This window comes from Hakea prostrata, chromosome 8 (genome assembly GCF_041222555.1).
Source record: "Hakea prostrata isolate BN-2017 chromosome 8, UWA_Hpros_2, whole genome shotgun sequence".
NCBI lineage: Eukaryota > Viridiplantae > Streptophyta > Magnoliopsida > Proteales > Proteaceae > Hakea > Hakea prostrata.
In genome coordinates this window covers 53,431,927-53,458,046 of record NC_142607.1, presented here as the reverse complement: position 1 = coordinate 53,458,046, position 26,120 = coordinate 53,431,927, and the positions used below count along the sequence as shown (strand labels likewise).

General features: G+C 39.6%; 2 protein-coding genes across 2 annotated transcripts; both read left to right on the top strand.

Moving 5' to 3' along the window:
* The first annotated feature begins 886 nt into the window (after positions 1 to 886).
* LOC149008611 (Galactosyltransferase family protein) lies at positions 887 to 8,033 on the top strand. Its single transcript, XM_089165206.1, has 7 exons — positions 887 to 2,309; positions 2,933 to 3,171; positions 3,288 to 3,566; positions 3,995 to 4,123; positions 5,060 to 5,236; positions 5,332 to 5,439; positions 6,077 to 8,033. Exons 1-7 carry the CDS (start codon positions 1,529 to 1,531, stop codon positions 6,281 to 6,283), a joined length of 1,920 nt encoding a protein of 639 aa, XP_089021332.1. The 5' UTR covers positions 887 to 1,528; the 3' UTR covers positions 6,284 to 8,033.
* A 4,185-nt stretch (positions 8,034 to 12,218) lies between these two features.
* LOC149008610 (Protein phosphatase 2C family protein) lies at positions 12,219 to 15,688 on the top strand. The gene is made up of 4 exons (XM_089166544.1): positions 12,219 to 12,635; positions 13,563 to 13,760; positions 13,849 to 14,087; positions 14,172 to 15,688. Exons 1-4 carry the CDS (start codon positions 12,447 to 12,449, stop codon positions 14,743 to 14,745), a joined length of 1,200 nt encoding a protein of 399 aa, XP_089022670.1. The 5' UTR covers positions 12,219 to 12,446; the 3' UTR covers positions 14,746 to 15,688.
* The last annotated feature ends 10,432 nt before the right edge of the window (positions 15,689 to 26,120 follow it).

Below are 26,120 nucleotides of genomic sequence, written 5' to 3'. Positions count from 1 at the left end.
TAAACTTCTACGTAGAAACCCCCTCAAAAAAAAAGACTTTTGAGATTAAACACTTGTGAAGAGTCTAATCATGCCAGCTGAAATTTTTTATCTCTATGTGCCAGTCTCTTGCAGATCTCAGGAAAGTTCAAACTGCAATCCAAACCGGTAAGGATTCAACTTGACTTGGACTAGTTTCTTTTGATTGGTCCAATCGATTTTGACTAGAACTTGACTTCAGTGCTGCGAAAGGTTGGAGATCATTTCGTTTCTCAAAAGTATGTAAATACACTTTTTGAAAATTACGGTCGAAATCGAGATCTCAACCGTTCGTTGCAGGTGTTGTGCATTAATTACCTAGCACCCAAGCAATTTCCGAACCTAATATACACAACACCCAAGAAATTTCCGAACCTAATAGCAAAAACTGCTATTGGTAGATATATAGACTCGGTTGGGTTCCATCTAGATCTTTTGAGTCTAAGGGTGTAGTGCGTCTATTTCGTTCGACCATTAGATGGTGCCTTAAATGACTGGTCTTAGCATGTACGCTATCCAATGGCTTGGAAAATAAAGAAAATCACATGACATCCATCTAATGGCCGATGGACTAGACACACCATCGAAATTGCTTCGGTCTTGTGGTTGAGATTTCGAGCCGACGGTTTGAGTTGTTTCGCATGACAGGACTGAAGTAAAGTCCCACACACCAGTCAATGAGGATTGGTAGAGTAGTAAGATTTTTTGGAGGGGTCATGGTTGACCCTGCAAAGCTCCATCTGAAGATGTAATCAATAGCGCGAAAGCTGGCAAAAAAAAATCGGACACACCACACCTTGGACGCTGAGAATGTGGATACAGCTGGGCTGTGGTGGGTGGGCGATTCGATCCCTAAATCTGACGTGGCAACTAACTTCAAATGTGCCGGAGCTGGATCGGCCGCCTGCTGCTGAGTGCTGCGTTGCAAATATGCAACCGGAGATGCTGATGCTTCTTTTGCGGCGAATATCCATAAAAATCGCCAAAGAGACGGATGCGCATTACACCAGGAGCGTATCCTAGTAAACTTGTATAGTGGAACTGAGGAGCAGAAGTTGCAGGGATCGACATTAACACTGTTATTGTGAGAAACAGACGAAGAAGAAGAAAATTTCTACTTCTCAACTCCTTCAGATTTCAATCCTGGTTTAGTGTATGAAATCTAGAGATTATTTGTTCTAGCGACATTGGCAGGATCTCGATTGCTGAAGAGCTTCAATCTTGATGGCGCTAGATTTCAACTTTTCGAGAGTCACTCTCATGGTGAGACGATCATATTTTTATCGTTTGTCGCGGTTGTGTTAGTTCATTGTACTTTCACCTTTTTCCTTTTCCTGATAAGCTCTAAAAAAAGTGGGATCTAGATCTTTCTCTGTACTGTTTTCTCTTTTGGAAGCATATACCGGACTTCGTTTCCTTCTCAAAGAATCAGAACAGAAAATAAGTTAACTGCTAGGGGAGAAATTGTAGTTGGCATCCTCAGTGAGTATTTGATTCAAGATAGCTGATCATGAAGAAGTGGTCTGGAGGCATTCTGATCATCGTGCTTGCTACGGTTTTGGTTCTCCGGTACAGCCTGATGGAAAACCAGTCACAGAAAAAATCCGCTGCCTATAGTTTCTTCAGAAACCATCCAACCAGTAGTTCTCATTTAGAAAATAAAGGTGCCATTAAATCTTCTCAAAAGCAGGAAATAAGTAATCGCCCGAGGAGGCCTAAGCTTATTAACTATGAAGGACTCAACTATCTTTACTCCCCGACGAATTTCTCAGTGGAGGAATCCAGGTCCATGCTTGTATGGGCTCAGATGCGCTTCCTATTAGCTAGGTCAGATTCTTTGCCTGAAACAGCTCAGGGGATCAAAGAAGCTTCCAGTGCTTGGAAGGAAATGTTGGCCACAATTGAAGAGGAAAAGTCTTTCACGTTTATAAATAGTAGCGACCCGAGATGTGATGCTGAAATTAAGCATTGCCCTTTCTCTGTTAGTATGTTGGATAATTCGATATCTACTAGTGGTGTTGTCCTCAAGTTTCCTTGTGGGTTTGTAGATGGTTCTTCCATTACAATGATTGGCATTCCTGATGAAAATGGCGGGGGATTTCAAATTGAACTTCTAGGATCACTACTTGAAGGGGAGCTTAAGCCTCCTATAATATTGCACTATGATGTTTCTTTGCCAGGGAATAAACTGACAGAAGATCCAGTCATAGTTCAGAATACGTGGAGTACAGACCAGGGATGGGGTAAAGAAGAAAGATGTCCTGCTCATGGTTCCACTAGCAACATGAAAGGTCTGGTATCCCATTCCCCTCTGCTGCTTAGTCTTTGGAGCTCTTCTGTTTGATGATGTCCATATTAATTTTGTATGAAATGTAGATGTTTTCAATTCACTTCGTTTTGTTTCTAAGAAGCTAATTTCCCTTTTGAATACTGGCTTGTTGAATCTTACAATTTGGAATGGGTGACTTGTTACAAACAAGAAACTCCTCTCAGCAAAGAAGTTACTCAATCAAGACGATTGCTTGATATCCAATCTTCTTGTTTTTCAAAAAGGTTAACATATACTGAACTCAGGGTAAACATCCTCATCTGTTGGTTGCAAGAATTCAATTGAATTATACTTCTGAGCAAGTGAAAAAAATAATTAATGCGGATCAATTATATGGCCCCCAGTGAGTGAAATCCAGTTTTTCTCTATGACATGAATTGTCTTTGTTTCAGTAGAATCTCTTATTACCAAGCCTCTACTCTCATGACATTATGAAGTTAATCATTGTCTTGTCGGGCCCAAAGTACAGTCAAATTCTAAACCACTTGTTCACGTTTTTTTTGTTATGTTATGATTTTTACTGGATAGGGTAATATATTTCTTATGGTGGAAGTTCTTTAACTAATCTTGGCAGACATCTAACAGTTGATGGACTTGTTCGATGCAATGAACAAATTGTGAGAACTGTGATTCATGAGAACCTTGGTGAGATTCAGCCTAATGGTAGCAAAAGAACAAATGCTTCTGAAGGGACTTCACGGATAAGCACTGTTAACTTCCCATTTGTGGAAGGAAATCCATTTACTGCCACAGTTTGGGTTGGTTCAGAGGGATTCCATGTTACTGTGAATGGAAGGCATGAAACATCTTTTGCATATAGAGAGGTAAGTGATACATGTATCTCTAATCATAGATCAAGTGACAAGGCTACTCATTCATTAGAATTCTGCAGGTTTAGGATTTGTTTTTACTATGTTTGATGTTATTGATTCTGCTGCAGAAATTTGAACCATGGATGGTTAGTGGAGTCAAAGTGACTGGTGGTTTAAGTCTCTTATCTGCCTTAGCTAATGGTTTACCTGTTTCGGAAGATCTGGATGTAATTGGTGACGCTGAGCTCCTGAAAGCTCCACCAGTCTCTAAGAAAAGGATTAAACTTTTGGTTGGTGTTTTCTCAACTGGCAATAATTTTGAGCGTCGAATGGCGTTAAGAAGGTCTTGGATGCAGTACAAAGCTGTACGTTCTGGGGATGTGGCTGTCCGCTTCTTTGTTGGTCTTGTAAGTGATATATTGCAGTTCAGGAGAGCATGATGTACATCAGATTGTTGAATAGTTCGAGGCACTAGATTAAGGTTTGGGTATGCAAAAAAGGGACTTGATCAAAAGATTATTTCAATAGCTTCAATTTCTCCCAGTCTTTACCATGGACAGCTATAGGTTGTCATGGTTCTTGACTTCTGTTAATCATTTATGCCGTGCAAAGAGAAACATGTGGTTGTTCCTCAGTAACTGCAGTTTCTCTTGATCATTATCAGAAGAATTTGTTACTGTTTCTTCTTTGGTCCTTGGGTCATTTGTGGAATGAGAGGAAATAACTTTGATATAAGTCTGTCCATTATATATAATGCTTTTGCAACCAACATTGTATTTTTATTTTATTCAGAAAAGCTGTTGAACTCACAACTTCATGCATTCCAAATCTGCAGCAGAAGAATAATCAAGTCAACATCAAGCTGTGGAGAGAATCTCACTTCTTTGGAGATATCCAGCTGGTGCCATTTGTTGATTATTACAGTCTGATCACCTTGAAAACCATTGCTATTTGCATTATGGGGGTATGCCATACAAATTTTAGCTTAATGGGTAAAACATCTGTTTGAAGTTTAAAAAAAAAGGAAAAAGTGATTTTATGTTTTTTAAAAAGAACATTCAACCGAGTAGATTTTTGGATTTGCTTTCATATATTTGTATTAAATTATAATTTAATAAATTTAGAAATAGAAATTTGAAAAAATGTCTACTTTCTTGTATATAAGGTGCATGTATTCGGTGTTTATGGGCTGCCCACGAGGCATATACTTCAAGTGCATTGGGGTGGCTTTCATCCTTAGTTGGGAGTTCGTTGCATGGAAATCTCCGTGACCAAATATCAACACTTTCAAAATGATTTTGGCTGTCTGATCTGTGTAGTTATTTCCTGTAAAGTTAATAGTTCAGATCATCTGATGTATTGAGATTTCTGCTGTAGATTTCTTCAGTGGACTATTGAGGTTAGGAGCCTTTGCATGTCAGTGTGTCTGTAAAATTTGAGTTTGGATCCTCCACCCACATGGAGAGGAAAAATTCCAATCCACATGGTTTTATGCTTGACACATGTTAGACCTAAACACAAAATCCTCTTTTAGGAAAATTCCGAAAATGTAAGAATCCATATCTTCTTTCTCCTTTCCTAAAAAAGAGGATTTTATGTTTAGATTGAACGCATATCAAGCATCCAACCATATGGATTGAATTTTTTCTTCTCTATTTGGGTAGAAGATCCAGACTCTTAAAATCTATGGGTCAAGGATATATTTATGTTGATGTCTTGTATGGACTTAATCTAGTTAGAGGTCTTTATATGTCCATGCACATGTACACACTTTTTGTTTATTAATCTTTTTTTTTAAAGATGATGCCATTGTACTTACTATAGACCTCTCTTTAATCATGCAATTTTATATTTTCCCCCCTCCTTTGTCAGGTACTAACATAATCTTGTGTCTTTGCAGATTAAAATTCTTCCGGCTAAATATATAATGAAAACTGATGATGATGCTTTTGTTAGGATTGATGAAGTTCTCTCTAACCTTGAAGGAAAGGTCTCTAATGGTCTCTTGTATGGTCGTATATCATTTGATTCAGAACCCCAAAGGGACAGAGACAGCAAATGGTACATCAGTGATCAGGTATCAATTTCAGTGAGCTTTTCACTTTCAAAAAGAGAAACTTCTTGATTTGATTTAAATAGAAGTTTCACTTTGACAAGGGTTTGATTGTGCAGGAGTGGCCACATGCCTCATACCCACCCTGGGCTCATGGTCCGGGATATATTATATCTCGAGACATTGCAAAATTCATTGTTCAAGGCCACCAAGAAGGGCATCTTATGGTAATAATATCTTTTATATGACAGTAGGAAAAAAAAAAAAAAACTACTGCAGAAGTCAGATGCTTCCCTCTGGATGTATCACTGTTTTCCTGAACCTTGTTACGTGGTGTTGTAATTTTTTTTGCCTTACTGAAATATTAAGAATTTGTCGTGTCCTTGCTTGTGATGATATAGTACCAGAGGTTGTTTCATTTTATTCTTAAAATTATTGCTTTAGATTCAAAAACATTTTGACATTTTATCCACCCCCCCCCCCCCCCCCCCCCCCTTCCTTTTTTTGTATTTCTCAAAAGCAGACACTGGCATTATTCCTAACTTTCCTGTTATGCTGTTACATATGTTAATTTTGATTTGCATTGCATTGTTGCGTGGCAGTTTTCATCAGGATAGTTAAATGGAACAATATTCTGAAGGATAAGTAAATTGATAAATGAATGGCAACATTTCTTAGGTTGAGACACCATATGATCATGACCACAGTTTCCTTGAAAACTCGATAATTTATTTCTTTTTTCAAATGAATGTTAAGTTTTAAAGGTGGTGGTTGGGGATGTAGGGTTTAGCTATAAAAAGGATACCCATGTTTGAAGCCTTATAATCATTCCATTAACACTTTCTTTCTTGTGTTGCTTTGCAGCTTTTTAAACTAGAAGATGTTGCACTGGGCATATGGATTGAACGTTTTAAAAAGAGTGGCCAAGAAGTGCACTATGTCAATGATGATAGATTTTACAATACTGGATGTGAATCAGATTATGTTCTTGCTCATTATCAAGGCCCACGGTTGATCTTATGCCTCTGGGAGAAATTACTACTACAGCATAAGCCTCTTTGCTGTGAGTGACATCTATTGCAGAATGACATCATATGCTACTGATTGACCCTCTGTTCTTACTAGGACCCATCCAAACCCGTAATGAAGTGGGGGAGATCAACTGAAACTGGAGTCTTACTGGCAAGGTTTGAAGAGCTTCGATAATATTGTACAATGCTTCTGGTTCAACCATCTTGCTACTCAGAAAGTGGGAATGTTTGATATCTTGTTCCTTGAGGACACACAATCTGTTTTCCATTTTTGTGCGGTGGTATGAATCCCCATGTTGATTCTCACTTCTAACAGGTCATCTAGAGATAATCCATCCCCATCAAGTACAAAGGTCATTTTGGCTGATTCTTTTTTCTTCATGCTTCCTTTCTGACTCTGTTTGTTCAATTTATCTCCTGTCTTTAGGTGTAAAACATCCAGGAGATCTGTTCCAGTGTAAATGCTGAAAGTTTAATTGTTTCCAATGGTTAGCCTCTGAAATGAGGAATCTACAGGAAAGTGGATGTGACAATCACATTGGTCCAGGAGAAGCTCAATAACAACCATAGGTTGCTCGCCCTGTGGATGCTTTGGATAGGTGAGAAATCTATGATACTATTGATTCTTGAGCCTTGACAACCTTATGTGCTCATATGAACTGGGTATCTGAACCTGTAATTGGGATCGACCGACATAGAAGCCATTCCCAGTTTTATAACTTCAGGAGCTCAATGTCTCGGACTGAAAACTCTTCTCTTCTCAATCCCATATTAACCAGTTTCTCGTGGAGGGTCTGGGAATTTTATACTTGTTTCAAGTTTTCTTGCCCCTTATAATTGCATCTTCTGCTGTGGTTGGGCCGGTGTTCAATCTCTATTAATAATGCTCATCTTCAGCCGTTTGGTACATTCACCTCCAATTCCCTGTGCTTGCCTGTGCAAATGGATAACCTGAAAATTTGTCTCTGTCTTTAGGTATCAGTGAATTATTCTGAGACCACATACATTGATCCTTCCAGTTCCAGGTTCCAGGTTCCAGGTTCCAACTCAAGAGAGACGCAGCAACCCCACCTGCATTCACCTCCTATCCTTTTATTGTGCGAAACACTAAATCCACACTAACCCTCTTTCTCTCTCAAAGATTCCAGAGAATTTTAGGAAAAGAGAAGAACAGAAAGGATCCCAAGTGTCTGACCCTGATAAGGTGTGGAAAACTGGGAATTCAGCAATAATTGAGCAGATAATGATGAACAGAAAAGGGGTGATCCACTGATCCTCTATTCCTATTCCCCCATTTATGATTGGGCCCCATTCTAATTCTTACCCAGGAACTGGTAATAATAATTAATAAGGTTGCTTCCCTTTTAAAAACACTTAATGCACCAAAAAGGATTGGCTATAATCGTCTGGTACCAATTCAGCTCTTTTTTGTTTTGTCTTGTTTTGTTTTGGTAAACCAATTCAAGTCTTTTATCTTCAAATGAACAACAAGTGGTCGTCAAGATTTCGGTTTCTCCATTCTGTGGTTGAAACTTGAAACGTGTCCAACAAGGGTTGTATAAGATACAACACTCGGTTGTATCCCATTGGCCTTGTAGCTGGTAGATTTATCTATATTTTTTAGGTGGAGAGAAATTGAAGGATCACGGCTCTGCAGTCATGAGTCATTGTGCTAATCCAACTGCTATTGTAAATTCTGTATTGGAAGAGTAGAATAATCAGGTTTGGAAATTTTAACTAGAGGTTTGTTTTTTTTTTTAAATTTCTTCATCACACATTAGGAGTGAGGTTCACTTGAAAGAAGGAAAACCCATCTCTCATTTTCTTATTAAAATTCAGAGATGAACCCCTTTCATAATGTATGGTGAAAAGGTACAAAAAAAATACAAAACTTTATCTTGACGAATAAAGAATTTGGAAATAACCTTGAGTCTATGCGTTCTCACTCTCAAGATAGGAGTATCGTCCTTTTATTTACTCGCAAAATATATGTATATTTCTTTTATTAGCAAAAGAGTTCTTCATGAGAAATTTTTTTGGGGGGGGGGGGGTTTGAAACATGAGAAACACGATCTTTAAGAGTGTATACACATGCAAAGAAAATTATGAATATGTATTCCGTTCATCCATTTGTTGAATTTTGGATAGCGAAAGTGCACCTCCCACCAAGAATATTTCATCATATTTTTAAAGTAAAATAATTGACTGGATAAGAAAAGGAGTTTCTTTGCAAATAGACATTTGCAATGTGGAAGGTCAGAGGGAGCACAAATAATTTTGATTATAATATATGATAGGTTGTAAATTTAAGCTGTTCTCCAAACCTACCAAACTGTTTAAATTGTCAAATTGTTCTGGTGTTTGAGGTTCATTTGGGCTAGTTTGCGCGCACCTTGATTACATTCTCAGAGGGAGCTTTGTCGTTCGTAAAGGTCGAACCTATGACCTCTCCACTAAGAAATATGAATTTTACTACTCTACCAATCCTGCATTGACAATAGTAAAATTATTCTAACAAAAAAGGCAACGTGAAAAGTCTTGAAGAGTCTCAAATAATATACAACTCCACTTTCTATATTTTGTATGATTAGCAAGAGATGATAAAAAAATATTGAATTTGACTTTCTACACTTTATTTTATTCAATTAAATATTTGTTTGAATGAGCTATCAAAGCCTCATCCGGTTTTAAGGTTTTGTTTTCGGTTAGCTTGTTTTTCAAGCAATCATGTTGAAGAAGTCTCCTGAATTAAATATCACTTTTATGTAAAGATGTTTTAAATTCTACCCAAAAATATATTTTAAATTTAATTTTAGACCAACATAAACTAATATTATCAAGAAAATACAAAAGAGAGAAAACGTGCAGCATCTCCCAATATTAAGTAGATTATGACACCAAGGCATTAAACAGTAACATCTTTGTTTGTGGCTCCCGTGTTTTTAGATAAAAAATAGTTTTTATTATTTTTATATATTTTGATTGTTTTTTTACCATCTTAATGCGAAAATCATGTATGATTACAAAAGAAGAAAATGTTTTCGTAAGAGGTGGGGAAAAAACTCGAATGAAACAGGAAACGAACGTTGAAGTTTTTTGTTTTAAATCAGAAGCTTATCTTTTAATTTCAAAAGGACAATAATACCCTTAGAGAAACAACTTTTTTGTGACATTACTCTTACATATTTTTGGAATTTTTTTTGTTAATAAAAACTGCAAAAATACACAAGAAGCAGGAATACACATGTTCATGGACCAATATATAGTGACTTTGGATAATCTATAATGCATCCCTCCAAAAATACATATTTTATAGGTAAATAATTGATTGGATAAGAAAAAAAATTTATTTGCAAATAGACATTTGCCCAAAGGGAGCACAAATAATTTTGATTATTTATGTATGGTTGGTACCAAATTTGAGTTGTTCTTGATGCCTATCTCAAATAATATATAATCTCACTTTCTATATTTTGTATGATTACCAAGAGACGATAAAAAAAATGTTGAATTTCACTTTCTACACTTTCCTCTGTTCAATTAAATATTTGTATGGATGGGTTATCAAATACTCATCCGTCTTTAAGGTTTTCTTTTGGTTGGCTTGTTTTTCAATCAATTATGTTGTAGAAGTCTCTTGCATTGTCCGTTTGCGAAGAGTGTATGGTTCGGTTCTCCTCTTTCTTGGAGAATCTCGGATGACAAATGTAAATCTCTTCAAGAATGGATATCTATATGGGAAGCATTCAACAAGCTTGGCAAGAAAGATGCAGAACTGATGAAGAGTTTGAGTTCCTTTGTAGTGTGGTGGTTATGGAAAGCTAGAAATGACCGGATTATGGGGGATAGGAGTTGGAAACCCCAAGAAGTTGTGGAGAAGGCTATCTACACTATGCAGGAGTTTTGGGACAGTCAAAAATCAGCTAAACCAACTTCAAGGAGGGGGGTGGAATGTGAAGAAAATGAACGGTTAACTTGGGAACCGCCTCCAAGGGGCTTTGTGAAAGTAAACACAGATGCATCATGGGTTGCAAGAACAAAGAAGGGAGGTGCGGGCATTATTATAAGAGATGCCGATGGTAATTTTTTGAGTGCTTCATCACTCCTTGGAAACTATAATTCTGCTGAAGAAGGATAAATTCTTGCTTTCAGAGCAGGACTATTGGAGGCACTTGCATGCGGATTTGAGTCAATTCTAATTGAGTCAGACTGTAAACAGATTCTCAGGTACCTTGAAGATGAGATTCAACCCCCCATGGTAGTGGAGCCTTTGATCCAAGATATTCATTATTTAATGGATAACTTTACACATTGTATCCCTACCTTTATCCCTAGGAGTTCTAATGTAATTGCAGATCTCTTAGCCAGGAAGGCCCTTTCGGTTTCGGGCCCGAAAGATTGGCCATCTTCCACTGAGTGGTTGGTGGAGCTATGTTCCCCAACCCCCCTTGCCCGCTTTGAATAAGATTGTTGTTTACCAAAAAAAAAAAGAAGTCTCTTGAATTGATTACTTCAAAGTAATTAATTTTTATGTAAAGATGTTTTAAATGTAATTTTAAATTAAGCACAAATCAATCTTATCATGCAAAATACAAAAAGAAGGAAAAATTGTAGCATCCACTAATGTTAAGTACATCATGAGAATCAAAGGGATTGTATGATAAATTTTTTTGTTCTGTTTTTGTGTTTTTAGGTAAAAAATAAATTTTCTAGTTTCTATGCATTTTCACATTTTTTTCATTGTGTTTTTCATTTTTAGTGTATCAAAAGAATGTTAGAATACTTTTTTGCCTTTTTAAGATAAATATTTTTTTTGTGAGATTTCTCAAAGTAGACTCTTAAGTGTGTAATAGATGATATGTATATCGTATTCACTGTGCTTAACTGTTTCTGTGTTTGTTACAGTTCTCGTTCTAAGGGCTTATTGGGTTTGATCGATCCATTCCTTAGTCTCGATGACCTTGTCTATTGCATGTATGATAATTTGGTCAATTTTCGTTCCTTGGTTTAGACCGAACCTTGTGTTTTCATGCATCTATCTTTTGTTTTTTTCTTTTCTTTTGTGTGTCTGTATTTTCTTATTTTATGAAATGTTTAACTTCTTAAAAAAAAAAAAAAAACAATTATCATACATTCCTTAAAAAACCAAAATTTAGTATGCATGAATCAATAAGGTTAAAGTTAGTTCTTATGGGTGAAGAAAAATTAGATATTTTTTCATTTCTTTTACAGACACATGATATTTTTTACTCACTTTTTCTCGTATGAAATGACATTATTGGCCCCTTATGATGAAAACCACTGATCCACTAGCTTACCACATTTGCTAAGAAATCCACTTCTGAAAAGAAAAAGATTTAAATAAATAAATAAATAATCTAAGAATTACTAACCACCGCAATTAAAAATGAAGAACTAAAACAATTTAGTAATTTCACAAATGGCGAAGAGGAATCCGATTCATAGATCACTGAATAAAGAAACTACGTAAGCACACACGTTAAGCAGGTGCGAAAGCAAAAACCCTCCAGATCCTTCTGCGTCCACCGGCTTTTGTAATGTGTAATTCCAATATTACCCCTACATTCCAAGGCATGCCCAAAAAACGTACATATTTTTATCCATTTCACACGTGCCTACGCTTCTTATATTATTCTTTTTATTCCCTAAACACCCTGATTTTTATATGGTAGGTCAAACACAGCGTCGGCAGTCGGTTGGTTCCTAGAAGGGTATTTTGGTCAAATCATACTCGCCAGCCGTGTAGCCTTCGTCAAAAGTCACGCTTCACTTCACGCGTCAACCAAGAAAGGATAACGTGGCAGGACTGTGCAACAATAACAAGTTTCTGATGCGAAAGTGTTCTAATCGAATGGTCTAGAATATTCCACGTGTCGGTCAGACTTCCAAAGCTCCTAGTGACGGCCGCTATAAAAAGCAGTTCGAGCCTAGTTTTTTCAGATTTACTTCTTTGGCGAAAAAAAGAGATCAATCGAAAGAGAGACTGAGAAGATAAAAGAAACCCTAACTTATCGAGGGATTAAAGCCTTTTGTTTTTCACCAATTAAAACGATTTGAAGACCTACTTTTCTGTAAATTAAAGCTCCGATTCTGAAATCTGTTGAGATTTCTTCTCTGTGAGGGCTTCGAAGAACTTTTTAATTTTTTCGTGAGTTGTTGCTTGTAATGATCTTGGATTCAAGATGGTAGCAGGAGCAGATGTTGTTTGTCACCAGAGCATTTCTGTTTTGGATGTTCAGTACCGAATCTCGAAGGGAAACAATATTCAGAAGATTGATGACATCGTTGTCGTCTCCCCAACGTCGCCGCCTCTAATTGACCAAATTCGTACTCCGGATTCGGTTTCCACCGATAATTCGCGTTCCGAAGGGGTTAGTAACTTGTTTATTTCTTCCTGTTAGTGGTTTTTCTGCGAGATTTGGCATCTAATTCATCGTTTTTCTTTTATACGCGATTTTGTATGAACTGGAACAATTTTTCCGTTTGTTAATTTCTAGGTTTTCATCGAAGGTACCTTCGGATAAAGAGATATGTTCTTGATTACTCTAGAAGCTGATTACTGTGTCTGAACTTCTTTTCGCTTTGTTTTAAGGATGTTTTGCTTCAGAAAGCTTTGTGATGGATGATGATAGCCGAGTAAAATTTTTTAACATGTTTATGTATGATTCTCATATATTTAGAGGTTGAAGAAGGTTGCACAATTTTAGCGCGTCACTTGACGGCCCAAAAATCTGATTTCTATCCTCTTTTTCATGGAATTTAGTGTATTCAGTAGGACTGGTGTTATTTTAATGCTCTCTCTGAAATAAATTTAGAGCGATTAACGCGAAATACTACTTCATTCTGATGCTGAACCAAATATAAATGCTCTTTTCTTCTTCTTCTTATATTTTTAAAATTGATATTGGAAGCGTCCGAAGATAAATTAGTGTTATAGTTGTACCTAGGTCCTGTTATCATGTTTGTTGATAGGGTTTAAAACCACCTTAAGTGGAGATAGCTCCACAAGTATATGAAGGCACCAAGGACCTGATTGAACTGGTCGTCGGAGACTGATTCTATAAGTCTCATAATTTTAACTGTAAGTCAATGGCTTTTTTACCATAAAGAGTCTTGCTACAGTTGGATCAAGTTTTGACTTATTATTTGTTCAACTTGTAATTATCTAATATGTAATGAGTTTTGATGGGTGCTACTTTTGACGATTGCCCACCCTTGACTTGGGTTTTGTGAACAGATTTCTTTCTTGTTTGGTTTTAAGCTGTAAGCATAACTGACCATTGCCCTCAAATTTCCAGGATGCGATGACGTTGGTCACCATGTCAGATGATGCTGTTGAATCTGCCATTATCCAATTTGTCCCAAGCATCCGTTCAGGTAGCTTTGCTGATATTGGGCCTAGGAGATTCATGGAAGATGAACATATAAGGATTGATGATCTCTCTACACAGATGGGATCCCTCATCAGATGTCCTAAGCCGAGTGCCTTTTATGGGGTAATTAACGTAGCCTGATCTTGTAAGCATTCATGTGTCTGTTTCCTCCTCCTCGTTCTGTTACTAACTCAGCCGGTTGCTTATTTAGGTGTTTGATGGTCATGGAGGCTCTGATGCAGCGTCATACATAAGGAAGAATGCAATTAGGTTCTTTTTTGAAGATGCAGACTTCCCAGAGTTATCAGACGATGTCAATGATATTTTTTTAGAGAAAGTTGAAAATTCTGTCCGCAAAGCTTTCCTTCTGGCTGACCTTGCATTGGCAGATGACCGCACTATTAGCAGCTCATCTGGTACAACAGCGCTCACGGCCCTTGTTCTTGGAAGGTTGGTCTTAGCTGCTAATTAGTAATGGGAACTCTTATGTGAAATTTTGGTTGGGATGTTAACCTTCTTCTTTCGTTGTTGCAGGCTTCTGCTAGTAGCTAATGCTGGGGATTGCAGGGCAGTCCTTTGCCGAAAAGGAGAAGCAATTGATATGTCTCAAGACCACAAGCCCATCTACCCTTCAGAACTCAAGCGTGTGAAGGAGCTGGGTGGGTATGTTGATGATGGGTATCTCAACGGTGTCCTGTCTGTCTCCCGGGCATTGGGTGATTGGGATATGAAGTTACCACGTGGTTCGGCCTCACCTCTCAGTGGGGAGCCAGAGTTCAGGCAGATGATCCTTACTGAGGATGATGAATTTCTCATAATTGGGTGTGATGGCATCTGGGACGTTATGTCAAGCGAACATGCTGTCGGTATTGTGCGCCGTGGACTTCGTCGACATGATGATCCAGAGAGGTCTGCCAGAGACTTGGTCATGGAAGCTCTCCGGTTGAATACCTTTGACAACCTTACTGTGATTGTTGTTTGCTTTTCCTCGCCAGACCATCAAAGGGAGCCTTCTCCACCAAGACCAAGGAAATTGAAGTGCTGCAGCCTTTCTGCTGAGGCCCTGTGTAGCTTGAGGAACTTGCTGGATGGCAGTGGTGGTTGTTGAGTGCACTGTTTTCAGTAATCGGAACTTGATCTGTCGAGTTGTATTGGAATCTGCTGTTATTGGTTAGTTCCAGTCAGATCTTGGTTATGCCCAATTCGGATTAAAGATTGACCCTACGTCGGATGTAAATATGACTTATCTTCATTGAAGCCATCTCAGCGAGATGAGGTTTACTTCTGTTTTGAGGCTGCTTCAGATATGAAAAAAGCAGCCAGCAGTTTTGTAGGAGCGGATTGGGGTTAGGTTATGGGTAGTGTTCTGTAATTTGCAGTTCCTAATATATGCGATTGTTTGTAAATATGTATTTAGAAGTTGACAGGGTAAGCTGATGAGTATCACCATTGTTTTTAAGTGTCTCTATAGGCTATTTTATTTTTAATTTAAAATTGTGGTCTCATTAATATATTGGAGCCTAACCCCTCTGCTTCTTTGTAATTGTTGTTCATCTTCTTCATTTATATGTATGTAGTTCGTTTTTCTGTTGCCATTCTAAGATTATTATGGTCCGAAAGCCTTTTCACAAATTTCATTGCTTTTTGTGGGGGCCAACTTCAGCAATGTTGAAGGCCATATTTCCATTCTCTGACAATGATCTACGCATATGTTTCCCCAAAGAGAAGTGGAAATCTAGTTACCTTTCCCCAAAAAAACATGAGAAGGAAGCCTCAATCGTACTACTTTAAGATGACATGACCATCGGTTTGCCAGATATCTCACTTGCTGAACCCAGCAGGTGCATATTTATCTCGCATGTAACTGTGAAATGCTACATAGATGATGTATACAAGGGAGTAGTGAATCGCATCTGTGCGATATTCTATAGTATCTACGGTGGAGAAATTCTGTAGCATGGGCAGCGATAGTCCCAAGTTTTCACACTGTATCCAAGTCAGATGTTTTCCTACTTTTCTGAGACACTAACATCTACTGGAATAACCGGATCATCAGATTAACAGAATACTGAAAACTATGCAGAAGTGGTCTCCATTATTGGTTTGCTTTTGGCAGTTTTGGGCACATCATAGCAGATGTATATGACCATCTACTGAATATGCAAATATACATGATCCATGAACAGCTTTTTTTTTTTTTTTTTTTGGTAAAGCAGCACTTCATTCATTGAAGAAAGAAAAAGTACAGACACCGAAGAAAAGAAAAATACAGACACGTGAGCATGAAGACACAAGGTTCAAACCGAACCAAGTAGCGGTATACGACCAAACTGTCATACATGCATTGAAGTATATGAACAGCTTATTTTGACCCCCCCCCTTCTTGTGTAAAGGAGAAAGAGGGATCCACTGGGAGAGGGGGATTTGAGGTGCGATGAAGCAATGTAATACTTATTTATTCTGAGGCTTAAGCACCCATTTGTGTCAGCATGACTTTGTAAAGTCCAGTCGAGTTAGCTCTAGCAACCTTTGCAAACTGCTCCAACCCACGCAGAAGCATGCCCTTGAGAAATGGTTCCAGTGCCTAGGGGAAAATCGAAACAAAAGGAAATAGTCAATTGACTCAATTCTGTCAAATTCTGGTTCAACCAAGATGTAAGTGCTCAATGCAAACAAAGTTTCAAATATATCAAATATAGAGTATGCAATGCATAAAGACACCGACCGATCCCACTGGAGCCAAATTTTGAGGGACTTCATATGACAAAGAAAGCTGAGTTGAGAATTACAAGAATCAGGAACCTCTATTTGAAATTTGAACTGACTGAAGAGGAAACAACACAGAAGGAATTTACAACACTATCTTCCTCTGTTTCCCAGACAATGCTCACAGTAAATTCATTAATGCAAGATCCAATATGATGAGCTCAAAAAAGGAGATCAGTATATTGGACGACTGCAGTGTTTGGTTGATCTGCATACTCCAGTAATTTCTCCCTCTGGGCATTATCAACAACAAAAAGAGAGACGTCATTTTACACCAACAGGCTAGAGATCTCAATTGGATTATGACTGATCCTGTTGGTACTGTATTTGCTGGCATGAATAAACCATCCGGGCCTAACATAGGAATGGGAAAGCGAAGACAGAAGCAGAGAAAAATAAATCAATATTCATAAACCATAATCACTTCCAAGAGACATGATGAAGGACCTTTTGGTTAGAATCTGATGGCCCCCTGCCATTCAAGTATCAGTAGTTCATAATCAAAGGTTGACCAATAAACATGAAAAATTAATGGAAACAAGGAAATTTTGAATCTTCGAATAAAATCCTATTTAAAACCAAGAAGATGGATAAATAATAAAGCAATGCTTTACTGAGTAAGCAATATTACTATGCTAAATTGATATAGCACAGGAATGTGCTTATGGCAAAGATGTATATACAGAAGAATAAACCAAGGAAGAAATAGCAGGTTAAGAAGGCAGTACTAAGGGGAAGTGAAATCAGAAACCAAACAAGAGGTGAAATTTGGTTTGTTGTTTGCCTTACAATCAAGCTTCAGAAATGTTATCTAGTGCCAGTTAGGAAGACCTTCTAGAGATAGCCAATGAATTTTATAATTAGGTATAGGCTGCAAAGAAAGTAAAAACCGTGTAGATAACATTCACAGCTGTTGGTAGAAAAAGTAGGAAAAATTACATGGCACTTAGCTGGAGATTTAGGGCAAGCCAAGACAATTTAATATCATGACTGAATACATTATATTTAAATGACCAGCGAGATAGATCAGGCATATTTTCTAATATCTGTGAAATATCATGGATATCACATTTTCCCAAATTTCTAATCTATCGATATTCTTATGTATTTTAAATTCAGTGGGCATGTCAAATAAGATAGAGTTCATTTGACACACTGGAAAATTTTCAAGGTTGGCCTGGTAAACCTGAACAATTTCTTTGAAGTAAAATCATAAAATTCAAATCAAACATGGAGAGCCAAATTAAACAGGAAACATGACCATTGGACACGGAGAAGGAGTGCTCGGCACAGCAATATCTAGAGCCCAGATATTCATTGAATAGTTACTATTTGACATGCATTTGAATATCCCAAAACTAAACCATTCCAAGTTTCTGTTAGAAAGAGAAATATATCTAACTACTGGTCAGTTCGGCTGAAGGTTATGGTAGGGACTTTTGTCCTGTTGCTTCATTGCCTGAAAAGCATTTCAATAGTAACTCTAACCAAGGCGAACACCCTCCCCTGTCCTCCCCAATTTAGTTGAGAAACTCCGAAGAAATCAAGATCAATGTAGGTCCTGTGAAGCATTGTAAAGGAAAGGACAGACTTGAAAGGGGAACTCTATGGATGATCTAAGCAGCTTCAACCAGAGCCAGCCTTGAGAGCAGCTTTATTATGATATAAAAGAAGAGTAACCCTCTTCACAGCAGAAAGGGGCAGTTGGGAGGCCTCATACAAACAGTAACACTCTTCCTACCTGAACACCCCACCCCCAACCAAAAGGAAAAAGAAAAGAACAAAAGGTGGTTCTTATGGCCTCTTAAAACATTGCAATACCATATGCATTTTAATTCTTTCACACTGCCTATGGTAATTGAATAAGGGCTTCCTGGTTGAATTTTTTTGATGATCAACATCTGTAGAGCTGTAGATACTATTAATATCTAGGAACTCAACTGAGATAGGCAAGCTGCAAGCATACAAGGTTCTTATAGTTAGGGTCAATAGGGATTTATATTGTCTTAGTTAATCATGGCTCCGCAAAATGAGTGATTTTTTATGGGTGTAACTTAGACCTTCGTAGAAGCTTTAGTCATGACTCCAAGTGGTAGACTGTTGGGTGAAATGCCCAATTGCAGTGCAACAACAGAAACTTGCAGATTCCAGAGAAAAAGTAAATGACTAGTCCGTAGTACTTAAAACTTACTAAACAGATCAAGAATGATTGTGAAAGTCCCAGGTTTGTCTTTCTCGGACAAGTTAGGTCTTCCTTTGAAAACCCAAATAATTTATGGATCACTGTTTTGGGAACAATGAGACTAAACTATAGTTCACTTTAAAGTGGAGTAGGTTTTACACCTGTACCTCCCAAGAAGCCGAAAGGAGCACATACAGAGGGGAAAGAGGGGGGAGGAGAGAGTCCCAGTCAAGAAGGGGACAACAAAGAAGCTGAGAGACTCCAAGAACTAACAATCAGCTTATTTCTTAGAGAGTCAGCAACAGGGGGGTGGGGAAGAGAACAAAGCCTCGAAGATACATCAAAGTAGATGGCGTTCCAAATCATATCTCGAGATTGGGACTTGGAAGTCCATCTTCGCATGTTACGCTCCCACCAAAGATGGTGTATAGTGGTGGCAAAGACAAGCTTACCCACTAGGTCACAGATAGTGGTACTGACAAAGTTTCTCAGGATCCATTCCAATATCGAGCAAAGCCCAAAGAACAACGCAATCTGGGCCAAATGGAGGCAAGGGCTAGGGACCAAACAGAGGGGGAAAGCTGGTAACAGAAAAAAAGATAGTCAATGTCCTCTGAACTATTCCAAAAATTGGTATGGTTAGGGTTGGCGGCGATGTGGCGGTAAATGAGAAAAGCTTGGGTAGGGACGGCAAGGCTAAGGGCTCTCCAAAGAGTAAAAGCATGGCGAGGGATATGGCCTTTAAACCAAACAAGGGGGGACCAAGGTATGGGGGGGGGGGGGGGGGGTTCTCAGGAGGTTCTAGGCCGAGCAGTAGTAAAAGAAGTAGAGTGGGGATGGAGCCATGTAATGCGGTCATTGGTGTGGGAGAAGAGGGGGGGGGGGGGGGGAGTTCCAAACCTATGTGAGACAAGGGTGGGGGGAGGGGGACCAATAACCAAATGAAATGAAAGTGGAAAGGGGTATGGATTTTGGGATACGGGAGTTGCATATGGTTTTGGGGACAAGGAGAGTGAACAGGATACCCATTGGATGCCAAGAGTCAAGCCAAAAAGAAGTGGAGACACCAGTAGAAACTTGGACAGAAATGGCAGAGAGCACGACCACGGAGAAGCAAGAGCTTTCTCCAGATCCGGAGGGGGGTTTGAGGGGGGTGAGGCAGTCCAAATGGAGTCATTCTTGAGGAGATAGGAATAAACCCATGAAACCCAAATGGAATCATGTTTGGAAGCAATCTTCCAAATGAGCTTCATGAGACAAGCCATATTCATATCATGAATACGACGAATTCTAAGACCTCCTTTAGATTTGGGACGGCAAATGGACTTCCAACTAATAAGATGAAGGAAGCGGGAAGATTCTTGGCCTTTCCAAAGGAAAGCACAAAAGATGGATTCCAGGGAGTGGATAATAGATTTAAGAAGGGTAAAGATACCACACCAGTAGAGATAGAGGGATTGGAGGACAGAATGGATGAGCACCACTCTCCTAGTAAATGAAAGCAGATTACTCTTCCAAAGTTCAAGCTTTTTCCGAATATGATCAAGCATAGGGGAGCAATGGTGGCGAGTGAGCCGACCGGGGATAAGGGGGAGACCAAGATAGGTTACAGGGAAGGAGCCTGGGCTAAACCCAGAGAGCAGAAGGAAGGAAGCTCTGGAAGAATCAGAGATACCAGAGAGAAAGATGGGAGATTTCTCAAAGTTGACTCTAAGACCCGAGAGGGATTCGAAGAGGGAAAGGATAAAGAGGATAGAAGAGATGGAGGAGTGGTCAGCCTTAGAGAAAATCATGAGATCATCCGCAAAAGCGAGATGGGTGAGTTTGAGGGATCGACACTTGGGAATAAGAGAAATGAGCATCTGATCAATTTTGGATTGGATGAGGCGGGAAAGCACTTCCAGAGCTAAGGCAAAGAGGTAGGGGGAGAGGGGACATCCTTGATGGATACCGACTCTCAAAGAGAAAAATCCAGCGGGGGAGCCATTGGTGATGACAGAGAAGTAAGGAGTGGAAATACAAGTCTTAATCTAGTGAACAAAGGAGGGGGGAAGCCCATAACCGAAAGGACTTCACTGGTAAAATCCCATCGAATAGAGTCAAAAGCTTTATGACGATCAACCTTCATAAGAACAGCAGGGGAATGTCCAACTCTCTCAGAATCTCGGACAATCTCAGCACAGAGGAGGATATTGTCAGAGATGCTCCGGCCAGCAATGAAAGCCGATTGGTTGGGGCTCACCAGAGAGGGGATGACCAATTTAAGACGATTGGCCAGGACTTTGGAGATGAATTTATAGATAAGATTACAAAGCGAAATGGGGCGAAAATCCGAGAGAGAGGAAGCACCAGGCTTTTTGGGGATGAGACAGAGGAAAGTATTATTGATGGTGGAAAGTTGGGAAGGGTTAAGGAAGAAGTTGCGAATAGCATGAATGAGATCAGGCTCAATGAAATCCCAAGTGCCAGGAAGAACCCCATACTGAAGCCATCGAGACCCGGAGCCTTGTTGGCTTTATGGGAACGAATGGCAGAGCGGATCTCATCAAGAGAGGCGATAGTACAAAGGGAAGGAAGGAGAGAGGGGTCAATGAATTTATTAAGGATGGAGGGAATAAGGGACGGGTGAGGGGGAGAGAAGTGGGGAAAGAAGACTCGAGAAGTAGGAGACAACTTCCTCCTTGATACTAAGGGGGTCAGAGATCAAACACCACCACTAGTAAGAAGGCAAGGAAGGGAATTGAAATTGTGGCGAGCTTTATGAGAGTGGTGGAAGAAAGCGATGTTGGCGTCTCCAAGCTCAAGCCACTTAATCTAGGATTTTTGGCGGAGGAAGCTTTCTTCTTAGGAAACCAGAGAGGAGAGGAGCAGGGAGGGGGATTTCTCCTCCTCAGCCATAGACTGGCTAAAAGGGTCATGCTGAAGAAGGGTTTGAATATGAGCGAGGTCAGCATGACATGAGGACCCTAGCGAGTTCTGATTTTAAGCCTTTTTTAAAAGAGAAACTACAACCTATCCTGCACCCTTTCTTTGATGTTTAGTTCCCCATTTGGGTTTTTTTTTTGGGGTAAAAAACTGATCTATTCAGAAGGAGGCAAAGCAGTGGGTTGAGACAAATATTCCCTTAACCACACAGTGGAAAGTGGCCAAACTATCACTGCCTCAAGTGACAGGGCCTCCTTGGGTAGGGAATGAGCGACCTTATTGGCCTCCTTAGAAACAACGAAAACTTACAGGACTTTGGATATGTCGCCAAGTGGCGGATATCCTGTATTATCCCTGCATCAAAACCCGTTCCCAAACCGTACAAGCTTCTTCCAAAGCATACAACTTTCTGGATGTATAAGATGATATCTAGACAGATGGATCCTATATGAATCGTATAATGAAGTACCACATCAGTGGATAAGGTGCTGCTAGATGGAAGGATCTTATCAACGTCCATTAATGATAAATTATAGATTGAACTCCCGAATTGGAAAAATTGGGTGCTATCATATACCTTTGTATCGGCTAAATTCACGAGCTAGCTATTTCCAAAGGAACGGGAGTTACATCTCTTTTCCATTTTCATTCAAGAGTTATTTTCTTATGTGTTTCCACGCCTGAGACCTTGAAAAATGGACAAACTGGTCTTTTTTCACAAAAAGCAGACATGAGATAACAAATCTAGTGTTTTGCTAAGATTTCGAATAGCTATCCCGAATTCAAGTTGATTATGTTTCGCTTCTTCCTCAGAGAAAGACGATCAAATAGGATGAACCAATGTGAATAAGTGTAAGCTTCGTTGCCCGAACACGATTGGTGCTGACCGCTACACGCAAAGGGGGCGGGGAATTCTCATCCTGGATCCAGTGTATTACATCGGGTGCATCTGATTCTATCTCGGTATGGCGCAGAAACAAACCTAGTCCCTCCAAAAGGCCTTGACGAACTGCTAAGGCCTCACCCACCTCAATCTGTTAAAAGATCCATTTAACCGACTTTGCCATTTTAGGGTCCCCAGTCCATTCCTTGATTACAAAGCCCAACCCACTCGTCGAGTCCTTCTTCCTTAGAGAAGCATCATAGTTGATTTTAAGGACCCCACTAGGCCCAGCCCATAAAGACCCAAACATGAAATTAAAATATTTCAATAGTAAACTACTACCCAACCCACTAAAACTAAGGAAAATAACATGACAAACTACCTATGAGCAGTGTTTCTCATCGAACCATAGGATCCTAGCAACCTGATAACCTCTGAACTCATTATCCATCCACATAGATGCTTTCGTGGGATGATCTCTACGTCGGTGTTGCCGGTAAACTCGGAACTGCTCACTGATGTCCTCATCAAGATGGTACCTTCTGAGTCAGTCCATTTCTCCTTTGAGATCTTAAGCATTTTCATTCGATTGACTTACCTTCTCTGGGTAGCTACAACATGAAAATGAGAAGTATTTCGGTCCCCAATGGTCAACCAATCTACTTGACTTCTCGACTTCTGAGCCCAGAAATCCTCTTATTGCAATAACAATTCCCCCAGCCTTCTCTGCGCTTCCTCCTCTTCATGCAATGCCTCCCCTAAACATTTACTCTGAATATTCTAACCGCCTTTAAGCATTAGCAATATTATCCTGGATGTTACCAAATGTAACTTCATTCCAGAGCTGAAAATCCTTCTTGCACTTAATCAATTTTGAGAGAAGTCTATCACCCCACCCCCCCCCTATGTACAACTCTGTTTCCCAAGTGGACTGAACCAATTGATTAAATTCTACATGCCTCAACCACATTGCCTAAAAACAAAAGGGCCCAGGGCCCTTCTTAGGAATCCCCTTAGTGTTAATAAGAATCAGAGAGTGGTCTGATCCCAAAGCCACATTATTATATACTAAGGTTTCTGCATACTCTAGACACCAAGATATATTGGCCAAAGCTCGGACCAAACAAATTCTTATGTTCTCCTCCCCTTCCTACAAATTCTCCATGTAAAAGACACCCCCGTGACTTGGAGAACAATAAGGTCACACTTGTCAAGAAACTTTTGAAAGCTGGAAACCTCTTTACTCCCTACACATTTACCTCCTGATTTCTCCTGCCATTTAAGAAGAGAGTTAAACTCACCTGGTAATACTTGACTCCTTGACCTGTCCTCCCCAAACTGAGCAATTTCCTCCCATATTGCACTCCTTTTGGATAGATTGGGGTCTCCATACACCATCGTGAAATAGAAAAATTGATTATTAACTGGGGTAACCCTTCAGTCAATAAAATTTGTAGAGACTTTCGTACTTCCACCTGAACATTAACATTCCAGAAAACAACTAAACCACTGGCTTTCCCCTTTGGGTTTACAGTAAACATTGCATCCATCTTCAATTTCCTTCTCAAGGCCTCAACCTTCTCATCAGAATTCATTGTTTCCATAAAAAAACTCTGGATGATTTTGTTTAGAGAGGTGAAGTAGGTGTTGAACTGTAGAGGTCCCTCCAATCCTCTGCAGTTCCATGCTAAAATCCTCATCACTCATTGTGGGGCTAATTCTCTCAAGCCACCACGGGAGTAGTCAATAAAAAATGCACCTCCTCTTGCGTATGTTTATCTTCTTTCGCTTCTTGTTGTTTCAGTTCTGCACTTGTCCTTTTTTTAACGCCCATTCGCCTCTGCAACAAGGATGGCTTTGATTTATTCTACCCCTGCTTCGGTATCGGGTTATGGTTGGACAAGGGACGATCAGCATATGTGAGTTGTGGGCTCACAGGGATAATGGGCATTGGGTTTGGGGGCAGAGGGGTTGATTGGACTAAGTTCTGGCTAGAAGGGTCAGTGGGTTCATGTGGGCTCATGGGAGTAGCTACTTGGGTCCATGGAATGGTCGGAGGTGGGCTTGGGCCTACTGGGCTCTCAAGAGGGGTGATCTGATGTATATTGGGTTGAGAATCACGTGGGTTGGCTAAAGTGACACAGGCCAAATTTGTACAAAGAGACATGATGAGCTGTTGCACCTCAGGATTAAGGAGGGGTAATAGCGTAAAACCAGTTGAGCATTGCATTTGGGATAAAAGGGAGGGCAAAACAGCATTCTGAGATAGCATTGGTGAGGCATTAGGGTTTCCTTCGACATACCTTGATGGCGACCGCATGTGGTCCTGTTGAACAGAATGTTCCAGAGACTACAGGTCAATCATGGTTGTAGAGGGTGAGGGCGGTATATCCTGATCTTGTGGTCCTCCAGCCCTTAGAAGAAGTGCGTGATTGATATTTCTAAAAACCCGGGAGACATGTACCAAATTTGTGTCAGACTTTGTCCTCTGAATACCCTGATTCACCGGTGATCCACATTCCGGCTGTGTTCGTGACTCCTCTTGTATTCTTCTCCGGTAGAAATCCGACTCCAAGTAGTGCACATGCATTGCTATAGGATTCTACTAGGAGTCCAATTAGAGTTTGTATAGGAGTTAAAAAGAATCATATAGATAAACTCAGTGTAGCAGAAATGAGGATGCTAAGATGGATGAGTGGCAAAACTAGGATGGATAAGATAAGAAACGATCATATTAGAGTTGGGCTGGGAGTTGCTCCCATAAGTGATAAGCTTAGAGAAAGTCGTTTGAGGTGGCACGGCCACGTTCAACGGAGACCTATAAATGCTCCTGTATGGAGAAGTGATATAATCCATATTGAAGGAACTAGAAGAGCTAGGGGTAGACCTAAGATAACCTTAGGAGAAGTGGTGAGAAAGGATATGTATAGCTTAGGCCTTGTATCTAGCATGGCCTCGAACAGAACTGATTGGAGGGCAAGAATCCATGTAGCCGACCCCATTTAGTTGGGACAAGGCTTATTGTTGTTGTTGTTGTTGTATAGGAGTTAAATTAGAGTTTATATTCATGTAAAATTATATTCCTTGTAATAGTGTACTTTCCACTTAATTATAAATAGAGGGTTTGAGATCATGGATCAATAAGCCATTCTACCAATATCAGTTTCTCAACATGGCATCAGAGCCTAAGTTCGATTAGGGAAGAGAAGAGAAAAAATTCTCATGGAGGAAAACTTGCCTCCATTACCGTCTCTCCAGAAGCCATCGCCTGTGCTTCCCCTATCAAACCAAATCTCTCCAAAAGCTATCGTAGCTGCAACCGAAGAACCGAAAATCTTCTTTTTTATCTGCAACATCCCATCGCACCTCAACCTTGCTTCCGCCATCGACCAAAGAAACAATAAGAAAAAAAAGAAAAAAGAAAGTCCATCGACTGCGATACTTCTTCCATTCTTGTCAGAAGAAGCAGCTTCTTTGGGAAGTTTTTTTCTCGGCCTTAGGCTTCTTCTCTCCAATCGGTGCCTTCTCTGCTTTCTTCTCCTCTGCAGCAATAGAAGCTGGCTTCTTCTCCGCTGGTTTCTTCTCTGCCTTGGGCGCCATAAAAAAACGAGACTACTGAAATCGATAAAGAAAATTGATATCGCAAAGGATGAACTCAAAAATCGCATCGATCTGCTTCTAGCTTCCAGCGACTATGAGTTGCTTTCTAGCGAGATTGCAATTTGCT